This window comes from Eriocheir sinensis, chromosome 51, assembly GCF_024679095.1.
Source record: "Eriocheir sinensis breed Jianghai 21 chromosome 51, ASM2467909v1, whole genome shotgun sequence".
In the NCBI taxonomy this organism is placed as follows: Eukaryota; Metazoa; Arthropoda; class Malacostraca; order Decapoda; family Varunidae; genus Eriocheir; species Eriocheir sinensis.
This window is the reverse complement of record NC_066559.1, coordinates 2,261,396-2,283,771: the sequence shown is the minus strand read 5'-3', so window position 1 is coordinate 2,283,771 and position 22,376 is coordinate 2,261,396. Positions and strand designations below refer to the sequence as shown.

At 45.2% G+C, this 22,376-nt stretch overlaps 1 protein-coding gene across 1 annotated transcript; it reads right to left on the bottom strand.

Moving 5' to 3' along the window:
* Positions 1-309: 309 nt before the first annotated feature.
* LOC126982520 (uncharacterized) lies at positions 310-16,400 on the bottom strand. Its single transcript, XM_050834642.1, has 8 exons — positions 15,447-16,400; positions 10,923-11,114; positions 9,570-10,819; positions 7,905-8,157; positions 6,106-6,356; positions 5,045-5,224; positions 2,732-2,854; positions 310-1,571 (listed from the first exon to the last, which is right to left on the bottom strand). The coding sequence occupies exons 1-8, from the start codon at positions 15,583-15,585 to the stop codon at positions 1,344-1,346; spliced, it is 2,616 nt and encodes an 871-aa protein (XP_050690599.1). The 5' UTR covers positions 15,586-16,400; the 3' UTR covers positions 310-1,343.
* Between the last annotated feature and the right edge of the window lie 5,976 nt (positions 16,401-22,376).

The following is a 22,376-nucleotide window of genomic DNA, read 5'->3' as shown; positions in this document are numbered from 1 at the left end:
AATATCGACATCCATGATAAAAGCGCCATTCAATCATAATGATGAGGAAAAAACAAACGCAGGAACATAATCAGCCCGATGAATGTGACGTGAACAGTTTCCTTCGGCGCTTCCTTATGGCTGTGAAAGGTCGAGTTCGGCTCACACAGGGCACTTTCGAAAACTCGGTTCCAATAATGTTTTCTGTGTATGTTACTTTTTTGTTAATACTCTCTCTCTCTCTCTCTCTCTCTCTCTCTCTCTCTCTCTCTCTCTCTCTCTCTCTCTCTCTCTCTCTCTCTCTCTCTCATTCGTTGGAGAATTATAAAGTTTGTTTTCGTGGCTTAATTTTGTATTTAAATCTGTCTTCAGTAACAAAAATCAAGAGAAAGCGCAGGTGAAGGAAAATGTGCATGCCTCGTGTGGGGAACGGAATTTGACACAAAAAAATACCGAGGCTATTTATCTTATATTTGCACCAACACCAGAAACAAGGCAATGACGGCACAGTGAAAGTTAAGAAGGTGGAAAATATAATCCTAAATATTTACAGCTGCACTTTGGCAAAATATATGAAAATCTTATTTGCTATTATATTCCTGTGGCTATTAAGGACAAAACGAACGTGGTAGAGGAACATAAACCTACAACCAAGCCAAATTAAAACAAAATAAAAACTAGGAAATTGCATCCTTGTTATATATTCTGTTGCAGCTCAAGTTTACAAGACAATTTTATGCCTTCCAATTAGCCGGGCGTGTAAGTGCAGCCACTTACTTGTAAGTAAGTGGTGTTCTCACAAGTTAAGTATTTAAGTCATAAAAAGCCTCGCACGGCAAAGTGATAAGTAACGCCGCCTCGTAAACCTTTAAGTGTTGCAAGGGAGCTGCCGAAGGTGTCCAAACTGCCCCTTAAAATAGTTGTTCCGAGTCTCCTTAAGTGTCTATATATGTGTCTAGCTTTGGCTACATGAACGTCTATCTTCCTTGAGGTGCACTGTGTGTCTGCCTCCTCGGCCCTATATGGTGCAAGGGAGCGTGCCTCGGTGTTTACACGGTCATAGGGACCTGGCTGTGCTATATACAAATCAGAAAACTTTACTTCATATCCATGCAGCTTCATGTAACCTCTCCTGTGCCTCAAAGAAAACTTCCTGAGCACTACACAGCCCATAGAAGCCTCCACGGCCCGATGCAACACTCTTTTGGGGGCTCTTTACGGGTAGTTTCATGTAACCTCTCCTGTGCCTCAAAGAAAACTTCCTGCACTACACAGCCCATAGAAACCTCCACGGCCCGATGAAACACTCTTTGGGGTCTCTTTACAGGTAGTCTTCCCCCCGCACCTAAAGCAAATAAATCTTGCTAGGCCAGAAAGATGCGGTTCCTGATGGTGATGACGTAGGCACAATACGAGAGGATGAAGACCACATCGAACGCCAGCCCCACCAGGAGACCGATGTGGTTGATCCTCTCGATGCGCGAGTATTCCGGCGGCCGCCTCTGAGGCTTCATGCGCGGCGCCACGCTGCCCGGCGACACCACCTTCAGCAGCAGCGGTGTCTGTACCTTCATCACCCCCGCCTCAGGTGCCTGGGGGAGGAAATAAGGTCTCTCCCAAACATGTAACAGGAATAATTTTTGAAGTTGGCTAAATATGTCATGTCCTACCGGCGTGCAGCGTGGCGTTTTTGCACTTTAATTGCTTCCTTTACTGTAAAAGAAATCATCTGATAATTTCTCCATCTCTAACTTCCAGAGGCAAAGAAGCCTTCCGTATGTCAAAAAGTACCGTACCCGCCTCCCGCGCCGCACCTAAGCTCGTATACGCACTGTGCACAGCGCCTTCTGTCTCTCAACACCATTACATCTCACCCATTAGTATTTGGAAGACACCTACCCATTCTAAAATACACCATCACTCGCTGTACCAAACCGTAACACTTTGCTATAGCCCTGTACCACAATAATCTCGCTCACCCCCTGAGCCACACACCAGACAGACACGCTTTAAGGGGCTATTACACTGTGCAAATTTTCCGTGGATCTTCAGTCAAACCACGATTTCCGCTGGCGTGGTTCTCATATTTCCGTGGTTTTCTGACGTATCCACGATCTTCCAAACCTACGATAGATTTCAAAGAAGGACGACGGTATATTATTCACCATCAGCAGCAGCAATAACAAGAAACAAATGAGAACCACGCTAGCGGACATTGTGGGTTGACTGAAGATCCACGGAAAATTTGCCCAGTGTAATAGCACTGCTCAGCACACCCATTCACCCAACCCCAGCACCACAGACCTTAAACTCAACACAGCACCCACCACCCCTTTCCACCCAACCCTACCACCATATACCTTGAACTCAGCACTACAATATCCTTCACCATCCAGCCTCGGCACGCACACTCAGTACTCCAACCTCCCCCAATCACCCAACCACAGCACCACAGACCTTAAACTCAGCTCCATTTCTACCGCTACCCATCCCAGGAACCACACACTTGCGCCCTGTGCCATAACTTACCCCATCCCAGCACCACACACTTGCGCTCTGTGCCACAAATTAGCAAGCAACAGCCCCCCCCCCCCCCCCTCACACACACTGCACACCTTTAACTAATCACTACAACAAACTCCCCGTTATCCCCTGCATCCCACGCCTGCGCCCTGTCAGCACCTAACAGCCCTCACTACAATAACTCCGTACCCATCCCCTGTACTGCACGCCTCCCACACCCTGCACGCACCGTGGGGTCGGAGCGGTAGACAGCCGTGTGCACCATCGACACGAGGAACATGCGGGCAATGGTATAAAAGAACCACACTTCGATGGCCTTGGAGCTGGCGGACCCCGGCAACGAGGCGCTGGCCTGCGGAAGGAGAGGGAGAGCTGGGGCACGGCAGGGCATAGAGATCGATGGAGAGGTACATAGATAAATAGATGTAATGGCCACACGTTATGATTAAATTAAGGGGCTATTACACTGGGCAAATTTTCCGTGGATCTTCTGTCAAACCACGATTTCCGCTGGCGTGGTTCTCATATTTCCGTGGTTTTCTGACGTGTCCACGATCTTCCAAAGCCACGGTAGATTTCACTGAAGGACGGCGGTGTTACTCATCATCTTCATCAGCAGCAATAACAAGAAACAAATGAGAACCACGCTAGCGGAAATCGTGGTTTGACTGAAGATCCACGGAAAATTTGCCCAGTGTAATAGCCCCTTTATAAAGGTTATTAAAAAGAGTAATATATTGTTTGTATAACGTAGCGAGAATATTACGATAGCCAGTGAGAAATGGCAAACATATACACATTTCATTGAATAATAAATGGCTTTCACCCACCACAGGCTCAAGGGCCAATAGGACGAGTATGCATACCAACGCCACGAGCAGCTTTACCTACACTCAGCTGCGAACATAAGAAAAAAACAACAAATTAAACAAGAATCCTAAAAAATAGCTCAGCAAATAAATAAAATAAAACATAAACGCAGACAAACAAATGAAAGACAGTTAGAAAAGGAAACTGAGAACAAACAATGAAAAGAAGAAAAAAAAGACAAATGAAGAGAGCAGAGGACAAAGCGCAAAACTTAGGATAATAATGAAGATCTGCAGCTGTAGTGGGGGCAGGCTGGGTTGGCGGTCATGAAGCAGTGGTGGTGGTGGTGAGTAGTAGCTGTGTGTGTGTGTGTGTGTGTGTGTGTGTGTGTGTGTGTGTGTGTGTGTGTGTGTGTGTGTGTGTTCCTCCTGGTGGCTGACCCTCGTGCCCCCCGATGTAAACTTGCAAACATTCACACAGCAAGGAAGACACTGTGCGAACCCTGCCACTGCCCGCCCCGTCCAGCCAGCCCTGGTATCATGTAGTATATGATCTCTTCCGCCGTTAACCCGTCCGCTGCGATTGGCACGGATTCGGCTTTCACTGGTAGCCTGGTAACATAAAGGCTCAAGTGGAGTGTTTCCCATGTGGTATTGGTATGCTGGATATCCTCTCCCAGGTACAGGGACTTTACATTTTCCTCATTGAACTGTAGCAGCCACTTTTTGTTCCATTCCTGTAGCTTGGTGATGTCTTCTTGTCCTGTGCACTTACCCTACGATAGATAGGTCGTTTTCCCAGTATGCCATTCCCTCTTTGTTTGTCCTCTGCATGTAGTTCACAACACGCCATAACTAAGTCACCTTCCCATCTCTCTATTAAGATCATTAGCATTACCAGGTTCCTTCACATAACTTTAATATAAGCAGCCAAATTCACCTCGGGACTTGAAAAAAAATGTTCATTGATAAAACAGGCGTGGCAGGAGTCACTGTTTTTAGAAGTGAAAGCGAGCGGACTTTCGTTGTTACTGTCTGTTTATCACAAAGTTTTAAGCCATTGTAAAAGTTAGTTGGACAGAGCTTTTTTTGTCATCAATTAACTTAGGCGCCCTCCAGCCCTCAAAGTTCATCCTTATGCTGTAAAACTTCCTAATGTTGGAGTTACCCAGTATTTTCATTCTTTCATCTATTCTACCGGTAAGCTCTGTTGTATTTCCTCTTTCCTATGCTCACAAACTCTCAATGAAAGAGTATCAAGACGCCTTTGAAACTAATTCGACAATTATCTGGAGTTTTCGTCTGTTTTCATTGTAGGATGCGGTGGCTGAATGGATAGCGTGACGGCGCCGCGTTCAGGACGACGCGAGTTCAATCCCCGCCCGGTGCCACCAAGCTGGGATTTTTCAGCCGCCGCCGAGTGTCTTAAAACTACCCACATGCTGTCCAGAAGACCACCTATCAACCCGGACTCTAGATTCTAGGATTAAAGATGAGCTCCGGGAGGGCAGCATGAGCCAATGCAAGATGGCGCCACTATAAACACTCGCCTGCGCCAGAACGGGCGGGGCATACCATCAGGCCCCACCGGGAAGAAGCCTTGGACCGACCATCAGGATCCACCGGGAAGAAGCCTACCAGCGCAGTAGGCCACGATGTAAAAAAGAAAAAAAAAATGAAAGGATTTAGAAAAATAGGATCCCTGATACCATTAAAATAAAAACATGCCCTACCTGTGCCAGCAGCGAAGCGAGCACGATGAGGCAGGAAAGCGTCACCATCACGCGGTCTGACACAGCCGTCACGGGGTACAGCTGCGTGGCCGTGCCGATCACTAGCAGGATGAGACACGGCAGGTACGAGGTGAGCATGTACGACCCGAACCACCGCTCCAGCAGGAACCTGAGGACCACCTGAGGGAGGAGAGGAAGGACGACGTTATTACTCATCATCTTCAGCAGCAGCAATAACAAGAAACAAATGAGAACCACGCTAGCGGAAATCGTGGTTTGACTGAAGATCCACGGAAAATTTGCCCAGTGTAATATCCCCTTAACACCTGACAGCCAATTTGGGTACATCACGACCTGTTTTCATTATCTTTACTCCAATCTTTTCCTGTCAGTCAGCTCCTGTTTTCGTATCGCGTGTTGCTTATCCATCCGTCCACTCACGCCACTGTAACTCATCCCAAGAAGATAAGCTTTGCCTTTCACCGTTCTCTCCGTCAACTAACTCGTCCGCTGCTATTGGCACGGATTTCGCCTTCACTGGTAGCCTGGTAAAATATGCTCCCAGGTCCTTCTGTGCCTCTGGGGTGGGTAGTGGTGTTTCCCATGTGGTATTGGTATGCTGGATTTCCCCTCCGAAGATGCATGACCTCACATTTTTCTTCACTAAATTGGAGCAGCCACTTTTTGTTCCACTCCTGTAGCTTGGTGATGTCTTCTTGTAGGAAATCCGCATCCAAGGGGCTAAGCAACATCCTGTCATCCATCAGCCACCTCCTTTTCTCCCGCTCCCTCCCCTCATCCACCTCAGTAGTCGTGCATTTGTTCGTCTGGATAATAATGACTTACGTCTCGTCGCCTCCAACACCCCGCTTATCCTCCAATTGAAAAATGACCCAACCTTGAACCACGCACTGCCACTCTGGTATTCTCTATCCGTGAACCAATTCGCGCTTAGAACACTCACTAACGGCACTAACATAGCTACATTTAACAATTCAGCCACAGTGTCATTGTGACCTGTTTTCCTGCGTAACATCTAACATAGCAGACGGCTTTCTCACCTCCGTCTTGGAGAGGCGCACCAGTCTGACGGAAGAGGCGCCGTAGAGGGCCGGTTGGGGCAGGTCGTGGTTGGTGTGTAGGTCGAGAGGGTCCCAGTGGGTGTCGCCCGTCAGCTCGGAGGCCAGCTGGAGGGTGAGGCCACACTCCTGCACGTCGAACGGGTACAGCAGCAGGTCGTAGGAGCACGCGACGCTCAGGTCCAGGAACAGTTCGAGGATGAGACGCACCTGGTCACCCTCCTGCTTGAGGGCTGAAGGAGAAGAAAAGTGTTCAGAGGAGGAGGAGGAGGAGAAGCAGGAGGAGGAGGAGGAGGAGGAGGAAATCGGGGAAGGCATTTTTAACCTTCATTAATCCATTGCGTCAGGTTAGAAAATATAGCTGAATAGTGTTAGAACTTGTCCAGACTTATTGATTCTTTTGTTTTTTACATCTTCGCCTGTGGCGCCTGTAGGCTTGTTTTTGGAGGGGCCTGATGGTATGGCCCAGCCCGTTGTGGCGCAGGCAAGTGTTTATATTGGCGCCATCCTGCATTGGCTCATGCTGCCCCCCGGAGCTCATCTTTAATCCTAGAATCCTAGAATCCTAGAAGCCTCGTCTCGGAATGTAAGTAAAACCAAACAGTGGAGGTTTGCACAGGGCTCGTCAGGGCTGGCCTCGGAGGGGGGGGTGGGGGACACTTGGCAGTACATAAGAAAGTGTCAACTGTGGCAATCTGGTCAATGCGTTATTTCTACGTTAAGGTGAATGGTGTGTTTGACTTTCGTAGGCGACTCTTGTGGCTCGCTATACGGTTAATGTTTAAGATGATGGATTTATTTGAGTCTGTTTAAATCTTTTGTAAATTGTTTTATATTGTGATCTATTAATCCGCTTCTTGAGGTTCATCCCACTCAGCGATCCATTTATCCTACGTAAGAAATACAATGTGCTCGTCTTCGGCCACTGAACAACACTAACATAATCATCTGGTAACATGACACAAACACTAACCACACACTGACCCCGGCAACCATCGTTCAGTACTGTTCAAGGCAGATGAACTCGTGGAATCTAAGCCGTCCATCAGGCCCAACAAGAGAGCCTGCTGAAGCTATGACCAGCAAAAAACAATATCTAAGTTCCTGAAACACTACCCGCTGCTCCAGCATCTGACGTTCTCCCTTGTAGTAATTGGTTAGATTAAATGCATTCAGATTTAATAGAAAATAGCAAGAAATGAATGATGAACGAAGGGAACAGACCGAGCAGTAATGTGATGAGTGCGAACACGCTAAACAACTTAGAGGTTAGATAAAAATCACTGATAGCCTACAGGAGATACTGTGGGTAGGCAGACTGACCTCTTGCACACCGTTGTCAGATTGTCGTACTCAGAGCCTCATATTTACCGGTTTCTGAGCCATAGCTATTGCCAAAAACACCAATAATCAACCATTTTAACGATAACTATATATGAAGGCAGTTATTGGGGTCGAAGAGGCGGTTTTGGGGTCGGAAATCGGCAGACATAAGGGGCAGAGTACAACAATCTGGCAACGTTGCTCCTGTAGACTCCCCGTGTTCCTATCAGCGTTGCCAAATTATCGTACTCAAAACATCGCATTTATCAGTTCCAGGGCCCAAAACTTTCCTACCCACACAGATAACGAGATTCCAGTTAAAGTTATCGTTAAAAGCATTACTTATTGGCGTTTGTTTGCGAAAGCTGTGAGTCAGAAACCGGAAAATACGACGTGCTGAGTGGCTGAATACGATAATTTGATAACCCTGGTTCCTATGCACCTGTAAAGCGTCTCACCCCTTGAACTGTTGACGACCGCCGGGACGCCCATGGTGGACGACTCGGCGAAGAGCAACCTCATGATGTTGACGCCTTGCTGCAGGTTGACGTTATCCTCGTACTTGGCCCCGACGAACACGATGGTCGGCTTCCAGATTAGGTCGAGGGCTTCGTCGAGCCTCGTCTTGCTCGCCATGTCGGTGAAGGTGAGGCGCGGGTCCATCCAGCCCAGCTCCACCTGTACCGAGATGCCCAGCTGACTCTCCCTCATCTGGAACGGAGATGTGGGAGTGAGGGAGGGAGGCGGGCGGTAGTAGGAGGGAAATGGTATATGATATGAAAAGATAGAATAAATGAGAAGAAATGAGAAGCGGAGAGGGTAATGCTGGAGTGTGACGAAACGAAGAGAAAACAAATTGAAAAAATGTAGTAAAAGGAAATGGAAGATGTACTTATTAGGCTTACGTTCCTTATTTGTACAACTTGGAACAAATTTCGACAACTTTGCACAGCTGACAGGCTGGTCGTTGCGCATCCTAGAAAGTATTAATGATTTAAAAAGAAACGCCAAAGGAGACAAAAAAAAAAAAAGTGTCAATTAAATTAAGGAATAATCGTGATTTTATTTGTCACTGACACGTTGTTTACGAAGCGTTCAGGTGTCAGGGAGAGACGTTGCCAACCGAAAACTTATAATCATTATGTAAGGGTAAAGGTAAAGTTGGGGACAAACGCTATAGCTACGCGTGGCCTCGTTACTCATCTCCGTCGCATTGCCCCTTGAGCCTGTGGTGGGACATCGGGGCTACCACAGTTTACCTTCACCAGGTTTCTCAGATACCCGTTGACAGACTAGCCCGAAATGTTGATTAGTTAGTTCAGTTTGTTCGTGACCTCATGTGTTGTGGCTACGTGGTGAGTGAATTAACGGAACATCATTACCATATTCTTGGCTCTAGCCCATAATTTGAAACTTATACAGAATAAACGACACGGAACGACTGAGCAAATATACAAGAGAAACTGTGATGAAAATATAAAATAGTCAAAATAATGACGCAATTGTTCAAACGGGGAGCAGAAGGGAGGGTGTACTAGGCTGCATAGTCTGTTCAGAGCATGAAGTCGGTTCAGGGTGGAGCTGGTATCGTCGTTTACCTCTAGCCATTCTGCCAAATCAACCTTCGTACATGCGTCTCTCTCTTATTTCCTCATCTCATCTCATGTGCTATTTGAAAGTGATATTTTATATATTCTGTATATAGTAAAGGAAGTTACATAGTACAATGAGTGTCGATGCTTAGGATTATAACAACGATTTGTATAAATTCTATGACATGTGGCAGCGATTTTTTCCCATGTTGCACGTTTTGGTGGTGGCGGTGGTGGTGGAAGTGGTGGTGGTCGTGGTGGTCGGCGTGTCCCCTTAGGTCCCTCCCCCGGGTAGAGAGGGAGAGAGAGGGAGAGAGAGAGATAAACAGGTGGGTTGTGGGTGGGTAGGTAGGGAGACGGTGCTAATCCGATAATCGGCGGTCGAGCTGGCATCGCCGCACTCATGGGAATTCAGGAATCTGCCACACCTTGAACCGACTTCATGCTCTGAACAGACTATAGTGTCGTCCCAGAAGGATTAGTTCTGGGTCCATTATTGTTTAACATATAAACAGACTATAGTGTACTCACGTTGATGTCGTGGATGTCGGTGATGTTGACGGTGAGGGTGACGGCCGTGTTGTCGGAGGGCGGCAAGAAGGAACGGTAGTTGGCTGGCGGGGGCTGGAGGTACCGGCAGTTGTCCTCGTCGGAGCCGTCGGAACAGTCAGGGAATTTATCGCAGCGGCGCTTCAAGGCAAGGCAGTCCCCATTGCTGCAGGTAAACTCGTCCTCCTGGCAGGTGCTGAGGGTGATGCTGTATCTGACGTCCCCAGCGATGACCCACTCTCTAAGGCCAATGATGTCCGTGACCTGTTGCCCCTCGCGCTGCCCAAGCCGGCCGCCTACCAGGTTGCGTATGACGAAAGAATCGTTTTCGGCAGTAAGGGAGTAGCCCAGGTCACTCACTAGGAGGTAGTTCTCTCCCACGTCACTAAAGAACATCTCAACATCTTGGTTAGAGTGCAGCAGGTGCACCGACTTGCCGTATGCAATAAAACAGACGAAGTCCCGCGCCCACGAGCTGCAAGGCACGCTCATGGGCAGGCTGCCGCCATGACGCAGGTCCTGTGCGACACACCACTCTTGACTCATGCCCAGCGCCTCCCTGTTAGTAGTGTTACTAAGCCAGAAGTACATTTCCGTTTTCTTGCTGTATTCTGGAAGTATGTCAGCAATTTTCATGAGGTCGTCGAAGTTTTGTGGAGCGGGCAACTCGCCTCCGATCTTGTTGCAGAGGGCCTTCGTTTCTGTATGCTTCGCATACACTGTGTAGGTTACCACGTGCATCCTGTTGGCGCTGCACAAAGACTGCATGGGGACCGAACGGAGCACTGCAGCCTCCGTCGTGTACACTACCTCCAGCTTGCTGCCTTTCGGTGACCTGATGCTACACTTCCTCATGGCTGCCATTTCAGCCTCCGAGAGAAGCCTCGTATACACCCTCAAGTCGGCCAAGCGCCCGACAGGAGAATCAAACCGTGACACGAGCGACCCGAGGACGATCAAGGGAATGTTGGTGAAGTTTTTGCCGCTGACATCTGCAGCGTTTTTCGCTAAGGCAGCGATGGCTTTCTGGTTTCTGTCAAAACGATATTCTACTTTGGAATCATTGGCAGGGTAGGGCTTTCCCTCATAGGCGCGTCCTTCAAGCAGCAATATGACATGGTTTTCCGGGGATCGCAGAAGACACAGCTGGTGCCACGTGCGGGGCGAGAGCGTCCATTCGTGTATGTCCATCTGTCGTGTCTTTGTCCTGACGGAGATCATGGCGCCCGAGCCTGGGAGGGAAGGGACACGATTACTGATTTATAGACTGATGCAGACCAGCTCAGCCTTTCATCAGTGCAATACTTTCATCTCCACACATCCCGCCCTACATACGAGCAACGAAGATGACGAGATCCTTGTAAAAGTAGGACAAAATCCTAGCAGTGGCGGTGCTGAGAGCAGCCTTCACCCACAGGCAAAAGCTGAGGGGCTGCTGCATTGCTGAATCGCCTCCTGCTGCCTCGCCCGCCAACACGGCCCCGCCCTTCACCCCCAACGGGAACACCAGCTCCTCCACCTGCACGCCTGGGGAGGGGAAGGGAGAGGGAGGGTGTGAGGAGAATGATTATGATGGTGAAGATGACGGTTATGACGACATTAAGAACTAGAATTTGAGTGGAGTGTGCTGCGTTGTCAAAGCCTGTGCCCTAGATTTGTAGAGTTCATTCGCTTTAGATCTTGCCTATGCCACGAGGCAATTATGAGCCTCTCGTCGCTTTCCCATCCTGCCCTGAGCTGAAGAGACTTGAACATTAGACGCTTGGTGGAACGTAATGACGCCTTTGGTAACAAGGGGCCTAGCGCTGGCAAGTGTTTATATAGCGCCATTTTCCTTGGCTCATGCTGCCCGCCGGAGCTCTTCTTTGATCCTCTTTTAGAGAGAATCCAGAGTCCGGATTGATAAGTGGTCCTTAGGACATCATATACGAAGGCCACTCGGCGATGACTAATTGTACCGACAGGCGGGGTCGCGAACCTGCGTCCTCCTGGTCTTAGAAATGCAGGAATAAGTAGGAAAATGTTAGACGACCGAGATTACTGTGGCGGTGGCTGAGTGGTAGCGTGCTGGGCCCACATTCACCACGTGATGGATGACGCGGGTTCGAATCCCCACGCTACCACCTCGGATTTTTCAGTCACCGCCGAGTGGCTTAAAACTACCCACATGCTGTCCTGAAGACCACCCATCAACCCGGACTCTAGAGGAAACCGTCCAAGTGAATCAAGAAGGAGTTCCGGGGGGCAGCATGAGCAAAAAGAAGATGGCGCCACTATAAACACTTGCCTGCGCCATGACGGGCTAGGGCCGAACACCATCCAGGCCCCTTAAGCAAGCCTACCGGCGCTATAGGCGTAGACGTAAAAAAAAAATAATAATAATAATGTCAGTACTACATAAACACAGGAAGGTGAAACAATTCTCTCTAGCCAAATCATTACAGTAATACAATTTTCGTACTAGCAAAGGACGGTACGAGTATCTATTGCAAAAAGCAAATATGAAAATCATCGTTTTGTCCTTTTTATTCGTCCTCCCACCACCACCACCACCACTACACAAATAAACGCTTCTATCGGCGGTGAGGCGCAGTAATTCTTCACTCACTATGAGACGTAATTGCCGACATTATCACTGATTGGAACAGGTAACAAGTGTTCGACAATTACATCAATCTGTGGCGAGAAATGGTTATTGAACGTGTTCCTGAGACGCACTTGTTGAAACTTTAGGCACATCACGCGTCTCGTCTGAAAATATTGGTCTGTGGAGTTTTATAAATGAACGAACTGTTTTTCAATCAATCAGCCAAGGTGGGCATACGGCGGGGGCGCGTCTGAGTGAGTCATCATTCACCACCACCTTTCTCAGCAGGATTCACGGATTTACTCTACCCACAAGATATACAACATCCCCTCGAGAATCATCGCCAGAACACGCCTCACTCCCGTATTCACAGAAAAGAAGCTATATACGCCTCCTACCACCACCACCCCACCCCCACCCACCCACCCACACACACACACACACACACACACACACACACACACACACACACACAAACACACACGTCTCGATCCATAGCCTGAGACAAGCGTGCATGCCATCTTGAATTATGTATTGCTTTCACGTTTCAAAGAAGATATAAGATGTCGCAAAACACGTCAAATAAAAGTTACTAATGACACTACTCATAATGAAGAGGTGAGGGAAGATGCGTAGATTGTTTTATGTGTGTGTGTGTGTGTGTGTGTGTGTGTGTGTGTGTGTGTGTGTGTGTGTGTGTGTGTGTGTGTGTGTGTGTGTGTGTGTGTGTGTGTGTGTGTGTGTGTGTGTGTTAGCATACCAGAGTAACCAGACACATAAAACTTTATTGTTCCTTTGAAAATTACTTAGAACGTTCTTGTTTTTTATCATCAGCAACATGGGCATGAAAACAAATATTCGCTATGTGTAATAACCTATCTGCCTCTTTCTCTCTCTCTCTCTCTCTCTCTCTCTCTCTCTCTCTCTCTCTCTCTCTCTCTCTCTCTCTCTCTCTCTCTCTCTCTCTCTCTCTCTCTCTCTCTCTCTCTCTCTCTCTCTCTCTCTCTCTCTCTCTCTCTCACACACACACACACACACACACACACACACGCCCCACTCCGGTGTTCCCTTAAGGAGAGTATATAAATAATCAGGGGTATACAACCCGTCAACCTCAGGTGCTCCACTCGTCGCCACATCAGCCAGGACATTCATCTTTCACGCTTGTTTTACCACCCTGCGTGCGCGAGTCGAACGAGGCCAGCAAGACTATACTGTGCCTGTAGAGTGTGGCTTGAGAATCATCGGCTATTTCCGTGACCGATCCATACCCGTGAATGAGTTGTGCATGGCCTCTTGAAGATTTGGACCGTCGTGAGTGAGAGAGCACAGTAAAAATGTTAGGTAATGATGATGATAGTGATGGTGTTACTGCTTTCCTTGACACTATTTTTGCTACCACTACCGATCCCACTACTACTACTACTACTACTACTACTACTACAACTACTACTGATAACAATAATAATAATGATGATAATAATAATAATAATAGTAATAATAATAATAATAATGACACATAATAACAGAAATAACGAGAAAGAACAATAATGAAAATAATGAACACGTGACGCGGCCCGCCTGACTCAGCCGCCGTGGCCCGCTGCCAGCCTCTCTGTCTAATTGGTAACCTCAGCCCCGCATGTTTACTCACTGCCTCCCGACACACCACGGCCCGCTACTCCTTCATTAGTAGCGCCTTGCTGCCAGGCCTCCATTACATAACAGTGGCATAACTATATTACCATTATATTTTTTAATAATAATAATAATAATAATAATAATAATAATAATAATAATAATAATAATAATAATAATAATAATAATAATAATAATAATAATAATAATAATAATAATAATAATAATAATAATAATAATAATAATAATAATAATAATAATAATTATGATATTAATTAGAAGAAGAAGAAGAAGAAGAAGAAGAAGAAGAAGAAGAAGAAGAAGAAGAAGAAAAGAAAAGAAAAGGAAAAAGAAAGAAAAGGAAAAGGAAAACGAAAAAAAAGTAAAAGAATAAAAGAAAAAGAAGAAGAAAATGAAGAAGAAATGAAGAAGAAAAAGAATATCATTATTACCATTATTATTATTACTTTTGATATTATCATTATTATTATTATTATTATCATTATTATTATTATTATTAATATTATTATTATTACTATCATTATTATTATTATTATTATTATTATTATTATTATTATTATTATTATTATTATTATTATTATTATTATTATTATTATTATTATTATCACTATTATTATCATTAATATTATTACTATTAATAATAGTAGTAGTAGAAGTGGTGGTAGTAGTAGTAGTAGTAGTAGTAGTAGTAGTAGTAGTAAGTGCAATAGTAGCTGTTGCAGTAGTAGGAGTAGTAGTAGTAGCAGTAGTAGTAGTAGTAGTAGTAGTAGTAGCAGGAGGGGTAATAGTAGTAGGCTAACTGATACACGATGGTCACTTGGTCCAGGTTTCTCTGCACTGCGTGGATGCACCGCTGACAGTATTGGAACATGCAAAGCGCCCGTTAATGGCTCGGGCAACTGCTACTTTAAATAAATGATGAAGCGGCTATGGAGCATTTGCTCTAAGCTTTACGATTTATTGCTAATGTCTCTCTAAAACGCTGCGATCGTCTCAAAGAATAAAATATCACTGTGCTGCGAAAAACATCATTATTATCTTTTGAAATAAAATAATGTCAATGGAACTAATTCAAACAAAAGAAGAATAGATTTGCCGCTGATTATGCAAACTAAAAATAGTAATTCGTCGGGCTGCAGAGTCCGACGCATTATATGGGAAGAGAAATGGTTTTCATAAATACAGAAAATTAAAAAGAAAAAATATTGTAAAAACCGAATCACAATAATGATCTCCATGAAACTACGTGATTATTTAAAATATTAGTTTCACACACTGGATAGAGATTGCTGTAAGTATAAAGTGTCATTAATACTGATGAGGGTAGCGTTTATAATGATATCAATAATAATAATGATGATAATGATAATAATAATAATAATAATAATAATAATAATAATAATAATAATAATAATAATAATAATAATAATAATAATAATAATAATAATAATAATAATAATAATAATAATAATAATAATAATAATAATAATAATAATAATAATAATAATAATAATAATAATAATAATAATAATAATAATAATAATAATAATAATAATAATAATAATAATAATAATAATAATATATGTCACAACAGCGCCAATGATCCCAGTCACCATCGGAGGGCAGAGGCAGAGTTGAGATCAAGCTCTCAGCCACCGCCGCGGAGGACAGGCAAGTGACCGCCGCCGCCGCTGTTATCACCGCCACCCGCACCACCGTCACCGCCCTCGCCTGAGTCTGGCTGCTGGACATCTTGGGCACGCGAGTCAATGGTTCGAGGCACTTGAGTACGAGGAGTTGTAGTGATGCAGCTCGTTATTATGTTCCAGGAGCACTGAGAAGGCTCACGGTCCTCGCAGTGACTTATCGGTGCCTGCAGTGACGGAAGTTCTCGGAATCGGTTGTTGTAGCGGCAAAATGACAACTGCGAACAGTGACAGAACTTTTAATTTCAGGTTTCCAGTTGACAGATGCACTGATGGCACCTAAGAACTGTCCAACTAAAGTCCAATAGGTGCCAGTCTCGTCAAGATCATGAGGTGCCAGTGACACCAAGGACGGCAACCAAAGGCGAAGGGCGCACTGAATGTTACGCCGACACGAAGAGCACACGAGGCCGCTGGTGGCTGGTAAGGATGAGGGTGAATGTGAAAGAGAAAGAGAGAGACGCCCCAAGGACAGAGGTGAGGGAAAGAGAGAGAGGTGTCAGGACTGAAAGTGAGGGTGAGGGAGAGGGAAGCGCAAACTAGCGATGTGGTTTGCAGCGCGAGAGGCACTGAGCCAGGAGAGGGAGGGCTATCCTGGCGGCGGCGGGAGTGTAGGGGCGAGTATCGATACGTGGTAGCCTAATGTCTTTGCTCTGTGTGGTGGTGATTAGTGGCTGACAAGGGACGGAGGATGGGGAGCGGCGTGCACAACTGCTATTTAAATGCCAATTACGTTCGTTGTGAGCAAATAAGTGCGTTGTGGAGCGGATGGACGCTTACCTAATGGGCCCTTTCGTCATGGGGTCAGTCGTTTCTTCCCTGGTACGACACTCTCTTAGCTCGGTGGTCAATTACGGTTTTTTATCACTACTACTTTTTTCAGCGTCACAATTAAAGCTGATGAACCGGTCGGCGCGCGGGCGAGGCGGTGTTGGGCAACGCGGCGACAGCTCACCGCGGCGCCAGGCGTTATGTGGGACGGCGGTAATGGTGGTGGTGGTGATGGGGGTGGGGAAGGTGGTGGCGGTGATAGTGAAGGTAGCAGTGGTGATGGTGGTGGCGGTAGAGACAGTGGTGGGGGTGTAGGGGTTACAGAGGTGGTAGTGATGGTTATGGTGGTGGTGGGGGTGGTGGTGAAGGTGGTGGTGATGGTGGTGGTGGTGGGGGTGGGGGTTATGGTGGTGGGGGGTGGGGGGGTGATGGTGGTGGTAGTGTTGGTGATAGTGGTGGTGGAGGTGGTGGTGATGGTGGTGGTGGTAGAGACAGTGGTGGCGGTGTAGGGGTTACAGTGGTGGTAGTGATAGTGATGGTGGTGGTGGGGGTGGTGGTGGTGATGACAGTAATGGTGTTGTTCGTGATAATATTGGTGTGGTGAGTGGTGGCTGAGGTTGGGGGGGGAGGGGGCGATGTTAACCTTGAGGGACAAAACATAGATAACATAGAAACTGCTGTCAACACTTATAAGTATACCGCTGTCGAAATTCCCCAAGCACAAGCAATTCACCTTACAGGGCACAAAACACTACCATACACCCCCCCCTCCCATAACCAAGAGATTGCGGACGCACAGTTACTTTTTACCAACATCCTCCGATACGCCGGGCTGGACGCATGACCTTTATCAGCAAAGTAAAGTTCTCCAACGAACGCTACAGGATGAGGGGTTGTTCCTACCTACACTCAGAATACAGCACTTCCCTACATTGAACTCCATCTGCCATCTTGCCATCTTGTTGGGTCCTGTTAAAGCCATGCCAGTACTTTCCGTTCATAATGAGTGTTGTCTTCAGGTGTTATTGTGAATATTGACTTCCAGGTTTCTCTGAACCCATGGGTGATACTGTCATAATCCTGTATTTTGAATGATCGCTTCTTCGAACGAAGGGATCAGTCAACCCACACCAGCGCCCGCTGGTGTGGGTTGCCGTGCAGGCGTTTTATTCCCTGCCAGAAGCCTTTTGGGTCCTTGTATTTTTCTGCGAGGCCTTTTACTGTGCTTTCCCATTCTGTTTTGCACGTATCCTATAGCGTTCGTTGGAGAACTCTACTTTGTTGATAAAGGTCATACGTCTACCATGATACCTAAGCCAGGCAAGCCATCCACGGATTCCAAAAAGCTACAGCCCGATCTCACTCATAGAATCTCAAAAAAAATCTTCGAAAGAATAATTAACTTACGACTCGGGTGTCACCTCGAGGACAGAAGCAGACAAGGCCCCTGTATATGGACAGCATCTGTGCGAGGGATAAAAACTGGCGGAGACGAGACAGAACGCCCAACCTCGAGGAAGCTGATTTAGTGAGAGAGGAGATATGGAGTTTCCAGTTGAGATTTTGAGTTAAGGTTAGACTGGGGATGTTTAGTGTGGGAGAAGGTGACAGCTGAGTGTTGTTGAAGAATAGGGGATAGGTGTTTGAAAGATTGTGTCGAGTTCATAGGTGAAGAAATTGAGTTTTTGAGGTGTTGAAGGACACCAGGTTCTTCTTGCCCCAATCGGAAATGATAGTAAGGTCTGAGGTTTAGCGTTCTGCAGCCTCCAGCCTGGAATCGTCTAATTCCTGTTGAGTTGGCCCTCAATCAAAACAAGTTGAGAAATGCAGAGTAGAGTCATCGGCGTAAGAATGGATAAAACATTTCGTTTTGGAAAGAGTTCATCAATAAAATGAACAACAGAAAGAGAGTGGGAGATAGAACAGAGCCCTGAGGAACACCACTGTTGATAGGTTTAGGGGAAGAACAGTGTCTACTACAGCAGTGATAGATCGATCAGAGAGGAAACTGGAGATAAAGGTTCAGAGAGAAGGATAGAATCCGTAGGAGGGTAGTTTGGAAAGCAAAGATTTATACAAGACCCTATCAAAGGCTTTTGATATGTCCAGCGCAACTGACATATATATATATATATATATATATATATATATATATATATATATATATATATATATATATATATATATATATATATATATATATATATATATATATATATATATAGATATATATATATATATATATATATATATATATATAGTTCAAATACATATTTTATTTTTTTAGCAATCTAAAATTCATTGGGACAATACCATGTAATGTAATGTTTCACATTATACAAAGTAAAGTGATTATAATGGTTAAATTATTCAAATGGAAGCCATGAGGGAAAAATACTACCGTAACTACAGCACTTTGTACCACAGCAGACATGGAAAAGACTAGCTGTCATGGTGATATAGATTCATGCACCTACTGCAAGGTCTATCAGTACACCAAGACGTAATATCTCAAATTTTACAAATGAAATTTTACAGAAATACATGTATATGCAAAACTGGAATAATCCTTACGTCCACAATACAATTATGATTCATAATATAGATTCATGTATACCCATTGCAAGAGCTATCAATATGACAAAACATGTACTCCCCCCCATCCGGGTGAGTTATAGCCACGCCCGCCCTGTTTATTCTCTCTCTCTCTCTCTCTCTCTCTCTCTCTCTCTCTCTCTCTCTCTCTCTCTCTCTCTCTCTCTCTCTCTCTCTCTCTCTCTTCGCTGCGTCATTAGCGCGATATTCCTCCCTCTCCCTCTCGCCAGGTTTAGCTCCTCTTTGTTTTCTTTCTTCTATCTTTCTTCTTTTCTCTCGTTCTCTCTCTTCTTTCTTTTTCTTTTTTTCTTCTTTCTTCCTCGTCTGTTCGCCGGATGTTACAACATACTCTAAACATTTCATTCAATTTTTATTTCATTATAACTACTTATTTGAAAAAAAAATCCTTTGACAGATTATTGTTTTCTTAAATCATGAACAAAATAAAAAGTCACTAGTAAAACAATTTGGCGGACCAGCAAATCATAAGCCACGGACCGGCACCGGTCCGCGGACCACAGGTTGGGAACCACTGCCCTAGGGCCTAGACGACCACGGCGCCCTTGTTGTGCGGGAAGCGAACAGACTCAACACATTCGAAAAAAGTGGAGGATCAAAACAAACAGACAAGTTCTCAGTAGTCGCACTCGGCAGGAAAAAAAATAAACGACAAAACATATACAAGGCAACACCATCTCCCACCGAAAACACCGACACTTTTCTTCTACACATTCTTTGCCGTTGTTCTGTACGACAAGTAGGAATTCGTAAAGCAGTAATTCAAAGCCATTCAACCCGGGAGCAGCTACGGAGAGAACAGGGGCCCTAGATGGTATTCGGCCCCAGCCCGTCATGGCACAGGCAAGTGTTTATAGTGGCGCCATCTTCTCTTGGCTCATGCTGCCCCCCGGAACTCGTTCTTGATTCTTGGACGGTTTCCTCTAGAGTCCGGGTTGATGGGTGGTCTTCAGGACAGCATGTGGGTAGTTTTAAGCCACTCGGCGGTGACTGAAAAATCCGTGGGGATTCGAACTCGTGTCGTCCATCACGTGGTGAATGTCTGCCCAGCACGCTACCACTTCAGCCACGGCCTACCCGACTTGCAAGCAACAAGTTAGTGCAGGGTTTGTTAGTACAGCAGAGTCATAAACCGTAATACAAGGTTAGCAAGCCGATCTTTGTGCACCGCCTGGCCAGGGCACACGACCGCGAGATTACACCTTGGCAAAAAACATGAAAACAATTAGGGTTACGAGAGAACATTAACGCTCCGGGAAGTTCCTGTGGTCAGGGCGCGAACTTGTGGTCAGGCGGACACGAGCCGAATAACTGGTAGCGGAGGTTACTTAATAATGATGATGATGATGATAAGGATAACAATGAAGGAGGAGGAGAAAGAGAAAAGAAGAAAAAGAAAAAGAAAAAGAAAAAGAAGAAGAAGAAGAAAAATAAGAAGAAAAAGAAGAAGAAAAAGGAAAAGGAAAAAGAAAAAGAAAAAGAAGAAGAAAAAGAAAAAGAAGAAGAAGAAAAAGAAGATCAACAACAACAACAACAACAACAACAACAACAACAGTAACTACAGACGCTATAATGAATACGAAGAAAAGATTGGAGAGGAAAGGCAAGGAGACGAGAGGAGAGGAGAGAAGAAGAGAGAAGAGGAAAGAAGAGAGGAGAGAAGAGGGGGCAAAGGAGATGCGAGCACAAGGCAAGAGTGGCTGAGAGAAGGGAAGTAGAAATGCATGATGGGTGGTAGGAGGAGGGAAGAGGGGTGCAGAGAGAGAGAGAGAGAGAGAGAGAGAGAGAGAGAGAGAGAGAGAGAGAGAGAGAGAGAGAGAGAGTGTGTGTGTGTACATTTCCTAACCCTCCAGCAGGCGGCCTCCCTACCTGCCCAGCTGTGTGTTATTTAGCTAATTAATACGCGGGTGGCAGCATCTCACCTGCCAGCCCTCGCCACGCTTGCTGCCCCCGACCCTTATCACTAATTAAGCTGCACCTTACCTGCGCTGCGTCTGCTTCTGTGGGACTCGCTGCTTGGTGGACTGTGGATCTTTTTTTTTTTCTTCTTTTTTTCCTTCTTTTTCCTCTTTGTCTGTCTGTTTTTCTATCTGTCTGTCTTTCTTTACTTGTTACTTTTTCTTTCTTTTTTTTCTTTCTTTCTCTATTTATTTATTTTATTGTTTTTACCGTCTTCTTCCTCTTCCAATGCGTTGTCGTAGTAGTAGTAGTAGTAGTAGTAAAATTATTAAAACGTAGTAGTGATATCAGCAGGTGTGATTGTTAATATTGTTGCTTCTGCTGTTTTTGTTGTTGATGTTATTGTTATTGTTGATGCTGCTGTCATTGCTGTATATGATGCTGATGTTGTTGTTGTTGTTGTTGTTGTTGTTGTTGTTGTTGTTGTTGTTGTTGTTGTTGTTGATGTTGTTGTTGTTGATGTTGTTCTTAATGATGATGGTGACATTGTTAATTTTGTTATTGTCATTGTTTTATTGTCCTTATAGTTATATACATTGTTCTTGTTGATGACAATGTTGTACAGTTGTTACGTTTATTTAACATCATCAAGAATAGTGCCATTAAGACATTTTTCACTGATGCAGTTCATACTACATTCATTAACTTAACATATGAATCCTTCTTACAGAAATATGACTATACATCATCAATATATTGAAATGACACTAATGATTAGGATATTAATTGCGAAAACTTAAAATATGTTAATAATAATAAGAAAAATGTACATTATTAGGTAAGAAGAGCAATCCAATCATCATCAACAACTACATCAACAACAACAAAAATGCAGCAGCAGCAAAAATAACTTTGAAAAAAACAACAGTAACAAAGACAATAGAACCACCATAACAATCACAAGAGCAATAACATAAATAACTACAGCGTTGATAATTTTCTCTTCACCAACTCTTCTCCTCACTTTCGGCACAACAGTTGTTCCTGCACACCCGAGGGACTCCCGCCGTCACCACAGGAACAGCGAGGGCGTAACGTAACAGCCCCGATCACCACCAGCCTTGAAGACACAGCCGGGCCGGGACATTCATAACCGTCATTACCTTGTGGCATCATCCGGGAGGGTGACACCTGTGCTTTGTGTTGACGTGCGGTATTTACCTGCCTCTAATTAATGACGAATAAATATTGACACAGCAGCGCTCGTCTCCCCTCCATCCGCACCTGATTATCGGCCATGTCTAAGGAAAGGTGTTCTAGTTGTGGAGCAGGTAGTGGTGGTGGTAGTGGCAGTAGTATTAGTATTAGCATTAGTATTAGCAGCAGTAGTAGTAGTAGTAGTAGTAGTAGTAGTAGTAACAGTAGTAGTAATCCGAGTGGTAGTAGTAGTAGTAGTAGTAGTAGTAGTAGTAGTAGTAGTAGTAGTTGTAGTTGTTGTAGTAGTAGTAGTAGTAGTGGTAGTAGTAAAGATGGTTGTCGGCCACAGTCATTGGC